This window comes from Ipomoea nil, unplaced genomic scaffold (genome assembly GCF_001879475.1).
Source record: "Ipomoea nil cultivar Tokyo-kokei standard unplaced genomic scaffold, Asagao_1.1 scaffold1303, whole genome shotgun sequence".
NCBI classification, from domain to species: Eukaryota; Viridiplantae; Streptophyta; class Magnoliopsida; order Solanales; family Convolvulaceae; genus Ipomoea; species Ipomoea nil.
This window is the reverse complement of record NW_017617731.1, coordinates 498,651-504,231: the sequence shown is the minus strand read 5'-3', so window position 1 is coordinate 504,231 and position 5,581 is coordinate 498,651. Positions and strand designations below refer to the sequence as shown.

General features: G+C 40.1%; 1 protein-coding gene across 1 annotated transcript; it reads left to right on the top strand.

Annotated features, from left to right (window-relative positions):
- Nucleotides 1-343: 343 nt before the first annotated feature.
- LOC109185017 (IQ domain-containing protein IQM1-like) lies at nt 344-5,227 on the top strand. Its single transcript, XM_019335015.1, has 9 exons — nt 344-730; nt 1,376-1,828; nt 1,922-2,036; nt 2,255-2,320; nt 2,425-2,513; nt 2,617-2,704; nt 3,310-3,540; nt 3,635-3,736; nt 4,605-5,227. The coding sequence occupies exons 2-9, from the start codon at nt 1,431-1,433 to the stop codon at nt 5,016-5,018; spliced, it is 1,503 nt and encodes a 500-aa protein (XP_019190560.1). The 5' UTR covers nt 344-730; nt 1,376-1,430; the 3' UTR covers nt 5,019-5,227.
- Nucleotides 5,228-5,581: the final 354 nt, after the last annotated feature.

Below are 5,581 nucleotides of genomic sequence, written 5' to 3'. Positions count from 1 at the left end.
TTCTCCTCCTATGAGCATCAATGTAACAGTGCCGACAATATAAAAACAAAAAGGAAAAATCAAGTAAATTACTTAATTATCCAAACTAATCGGTGTAGACTAATGTAGATTCATAGATCCGTTACGGGAGGGGTTATATGTGCATCGTTTTAGTAATTGAGGGACAACATTTACACCATTCATAACTCAGGGGTGGCATTGATAATTGGCCTATTATAGAGGGACATTTTTTACAATTTTCCCATTATTAAATTAGTAGACAAGTATTTTAATAGAAAGAAACAAATCCGACATTATGAGTACTATTAAATTCATTGCCAAATGCCAAATTATTGAGTGGGAAGCAAATCTAAAACAGTATCGCATGACTGTACTGCACCAGACGAAAGCACGAGCCTGAATTCCCAGCTTCTTCATCCCTTCCTATGAGCTTCAATGAAGCTCCATGGCCCATGCAGACTTAACAGTATACGACCCGCCATTCTTCCATTCCAACCCACTTTCTCATTTTTTCCACAACGACTTTCTCATTACGCCCCTTGACTTTGATTATTCAAACCCATTTCCTACGCTTCAACCTCTATAAATACCTCACTGCTCTTTGATAGCTAGTCAAATCTGTGCAGTTTGGACCTTTGGTAGATAGCCTCATAAAGTCATAGTGTAGTGGTTGGTTGGTTCCTTGTGCTTTGCAAAGAGATAATCCTTTCTTTTTGTGGTTCAATTCAAGGTGAGAACTTTATCTTGACTACTCAAGCTAAGGCCCCTTTTTCAATTATATTTTGCTTTTCTTGGATTTGGGTTTCCAAGATTTTGTTTTTTTGATGATGATATGGGCTTTTTTCTTGTGTTTTGCTCTTGATGGTTTGGTTTATTCTTCTTTGTTCTTTGATGGTGTTTTATGAATTCTGCAAGAGATTGTTGCTGTGTTATTATGTCTAATTTAGTTGCAGTTCTGCTTGAATTCTCCATCTTTGGTCAAATTTAGTACCAGTTTTGCTAGATATTTTACTTTTCTTGAAAATATGATGTTTATCCCATTCCATCCTTGTTTTTTTGGAGTGACGAGAAAAATCCCTAGTCGTCACTATCTGATGGTGTATACTGGGTAAATCAGTATAACAAGCCTAGCCTAGGTTGTTTATAGCTGATTGGCTCAAACCAAGAGGTTTGGAATTCGAACACGTGTTCTTATAGTTACAAGTTTGTATCTTTAGCCATCTTGGTTGAGATTATCCCGACCATTCCATCCTTGTTGTTTAAAGGACAAATGGTTTTGCAGTTGATTACTAATTTATGTTGTTCTTATTCAAACTGTTGAACTCTCAATTGAAAAACAATAGAAAATAACACCTTTAGCAATGCTTTTTTGCAGGGTTGTTTAATTTTTCCAGAGAATCAAGTGTGAATTGTGATATACTTACTGGTGAATGGGACTGTCTGCTTCTTTGCTATTACCAGCATTTGGGTTTCCATCAATAAACACTGAGAACGAAGACACAGATTCCATGCTCAAAACATATAGCTTCAAGGAAGAGCATCTTAACAAGAAAGCTGGGTTCAAAAGAGATGCAAAGATGAAGCTCAAAACCCATGTTCCATTAAACAATTTAGTCGTCGAAAAGGAGGAAAAAGATTCTGGAGAAGATGGGAAGTGTAATGAATTTTCCCTGAAATCAAAGGCTGCAATTTCATGCCCAGAACCATATGTGTACTCTTCTCCCAAACCTGTTCTTGATGCTGCTGCAACTAAGGTCCAAAAAGTCTACAAGAGTTACCGGACCAGGAGGAACCTTGCAGATTGTGCAGTGGTTGTTGAAGAGCTCTGGTATATATCTCTCATTATATACTAAAGTTAAACATATTTTAGAAGCATTTAATGTTTAAGTTTAATATATCGTTATACCTTGGTATATTTCAGGTGGAAAGCCTTGGATTTTGCAGCTCTAAAGCGTAGCTCTATCTCATTTTTCAACATTGACAAACAAGAAACTGCAGCATCGCGGTGGTCACGGGCCAGGACAAGGGCTGCTAAGGTACTATATCGAGCATAAAGTATGTAGTTATTAGGATCAAACGTTAGCTCTGATACCACTTGTTAAGATCAAGCAGACACAATTTTATTTCCTTATATACTGCCACGTTTTCAAGAGGCAGGGTGCTGGACTTGGCCCTTCACCGGCCTCTGTCCAGCAGTAGTAATTAAGGTTATTGCGAATTCTTGGTGTTAACTCCATGGTTTTAAACGTTACAGGTCGGGAAGGGTCTGTCCAAGGATGAGAAAGCTCAGAAACTAGCTCTACAGCATTGGCTTGAAGCTGTAAGTCTATGCTGCTAATTAACTGATCGATTTAATGCTTTTATCGTGTCGTTGCAACACTGATTATGCGGTATTGGTTGCTGAACCTGTGGTGTGAATTGCAGATTGACCCGCGCCATCGTTATGGTCACAACTTGCACTTCTATTATGATGTATGGTCTGCAAGCAGAAGCACTCAACCTTTCTTCTATTGGTAAGATGATTATGAGATTTAGATTAACCTCCTATTTATGTGTTTCTGATTCACTATATATATTCTTATATATATGTACTTATCTTGCTTTCCTTTTGTGAAGGTTGGATGTGGGTGATGGTAAAGAACTAAGTCTCAAAAAGTGCCCAAGAGTTGATCTGCAGCGCCACTGCATCAAGTATTTGGGACCTGTAAGTCTTATCCATTCATTTTTATCATCTCATCTCTGTACAACTTATTTTACTAGAATGCCAAGTTTAGAGTATTGTGTGCTCCACCAAGTGCTTGCACCATGAAGGCGCAACCACATTTTGATCCACCGGGTGCTGAACTTGGTCCTTCGTTGGCCTCTACCTAACAATTCCCCCTCCCAGTGACCAGGTGCTCGACTTGGCCCTTCATTAGCCACCACCTAACAATTGCCCCATGGGGCTCGAACCCGTGATCCGACTCTCATACTAGATGTTAGATCAAACGTTTAGAATATTGTGCTCTAGCAGGTGCTTGCACCACGAAGGCGCAACCACATTTTCGAGCTACCGGGTGCTGAACTTGACCCTTCACTGGCCACCACCTAACAATTCCTTATCCCAGTCACCAGTTGCTCGATTTGGCCCTTCACTGGCCACCACCTAACAATTGTCCCATGAGACGCGAACCCGTGATTTGACTCTCACACCAGATGTTAGATCAAATGTTTAGTGAAGAAGCAATTTTAGGTGGGACTGGCCTTTTACCGGCCTCCGCCCAACAATATGCTTAATTGTAACGCTCATCCGATCCTATCTAATTTCAGAAAGAGAGGGAAGCATATAGAGTGATTGTTGAAGAGGGGAAGTTAGTTTACAAGGAGAGTGGGTCACTTCTAAACACAGAAGAAGGATCAAAATGGATATTTGTGCTTAGCACGGCAAGGGCCCTTTACGTGGGGCAGAAAAAGAAAGGAGCCTTTCAGCACTCCAGTTTTCTTTCTGGTGGGGCTACAACAGCAGCTGGGAGACTGGTTGCCCATGATGGGATTCTTGAGGTATGTATGGTTGAATTGGTTCATAATGCTCATTGCACGCAATTAATTACTTCCTAACATGCTTTATTAATCTGTCATCATTTCATTTGCTTAGGCAATTTGGCCGTACAGTGGTCATTATCTACCAACTGAAGACAATTTCAAGGAGTTCATCAGTTTCCTTGAGGAGCACAACGTGGATTTGACCAATGTTAAGGTGAGCACTCAGCTCAGAAAATCGCTTACGACTAAGTTAAAAATTATAGTTCACCCTCCCACGTTTTTGAGAAATATGATGTTGAATTTGGCCATTTAGACCTCTTTCCAAAAATTCCCTAACAACCAATTGTTGGACTTGGCTTGTTACTGGAACAATTCTGCCCAGCACCTGTCAGTCTTAACTGCACAGTTTTTGCACTTACCACTATCCCAAGAGCTATAACTTCTAGTGAAGGCGAAATTTTATTTTCATATATACCGTCATATTTTTTAGAGGCAGGGTGCTAGACTTGGCTATCCATGCTTCTGTCCAACAATCCTTTAGCCACCTATTGCTGGACTTGACTCATTACCGGGCCTCTGCCCAACAATTCCTTAGCCACCAATTGTTGGACTTGGCTCATTACCGGGCCCCGCTCCACAGTTCTCTATCCCCACTACCATTACGCTATTAATTATAGCTCGTAGCTAAGACACAACTTTATTTCCTTATATACCACCACAGTTTTTTAGAGGCAAGGTGCTGGATTAAGCCATTCAGGACTCTGTCCAACAATCCCCTAACCACCAATTGCTGGGCTTGGCTTAGTATTAGGCCTCCACTCAACAATTCTCCATCCCCACTACCATTACGCTAAAAATTATAGCTCGTAATTAAGACACAATTTTATTTTCTTATATATCACCACATTTTTTAGAGGCAAAGTACTGAACTAGGCCATTCAGACCTCCGCCCAATAATTCACTAGCCACCAATTGTTTGACTTGACCAGTTATTGGTCTCTACCCAACAATAAATTTACACAAGTTGCTAGGTTGATGTGCAATATTGAGAGTGACTCACATTTAAGCATTGCGTGTTGCAGAGGTGTGCAATAGACGACGACAAGCCTTCGCTCATTGGGTCGGGGTCCAAGAAAGAGACAGCAGAAAGTGAGAGCAAGGAAACTTGTATTCCATCTGAGGAGGTTTCAAAGCCAGTTGTTTCCCAAGAGGACGCCAAGCCCATCAGAAAGGCGAAACCACCTCCAGTGTTTGACCTGGGCAAACGCCTGTCTTGCAAGTGGTCAAGTGGAGTGGGTGCTCGTATTGGGTGTGTGAGGGACTATCCATTGGATCTTCAATCCCAAGCTCTTGAAAAGGTTAACCTCTCACCCAGAGTTAATGGGGACTACAACTTATTGCCTATCCCTTCGCCACGCCCCAGTCCCAAGATTCGTCTTTCGCCCAGGCTTGCATACATGGGACTTCCAAGCCCAAGGAATTTTTCTGCTCAATAAACTCTGATGAAGTTCAATGGTTTTGCAGACTGCAAACTGTGCAGCGCTGTTCAGGATAGAATTTTGATCACATTATTGTTTTGTTCTTTGATTCTTCTTCTGCTTAAACTAACTGCATATGCTCATTAGTTATGGGTCATTTGCCTTCAATTCTCAAACATGTAAATGTTTCGTTTCGAAATGAATAAAGAAATCTTTTATATTTCTAATGGCAAATTTTATTGTGGACCAAGGTCTAAATTTGATTTACCCTGTAGTTTCATTATAACATAATTAAAGTATCATTTAATTGTGTCATATACATATTGAGACCTGTTATTGAATTTCATTTTATACATACTATAATTTTATTATAACACCACTAAAGTATAATTATAATTCAACTACGGTTTCATTGAATAATATATACACTCAAATATGTGAAACCTGTTGTTGGGCGTCCGTCGAGTTGGCCGAGTTCAGCCCTGTAAACGCGAAAAACTTGAATTGTATATATTCAAAATTCAAAGTATCGGTTACAAGTAGTATGTATCAATCAAGAAGGGGTACAATCTCTGTATATG

Excerpts from the sequence above, each read along its gene's own strand:
- LOC109185017 (XM_019335015.1), top strand. The coding sequence starts at position 1,431 with ATGGGACTGTCTGCTTCTTTGCTATTACCAGCATTTGGGTTTCCATCA. Across the intron at positions 2,321-2,424 it reads TACAGCATTGGCTTGAAGCT|ATTGACCCGCGCCATCGTTA; the intron begins GTAAGTCTATGC and ends TGTGAATTGCAG. Across the intron at positions 2,514-2,616 it reads ACTCAACCTTTCTTCTATTG|GTTGGATGTGGGTGATGGTA; the intron begins GTAAGATGATTA and ends CCTTTTGTGAAG.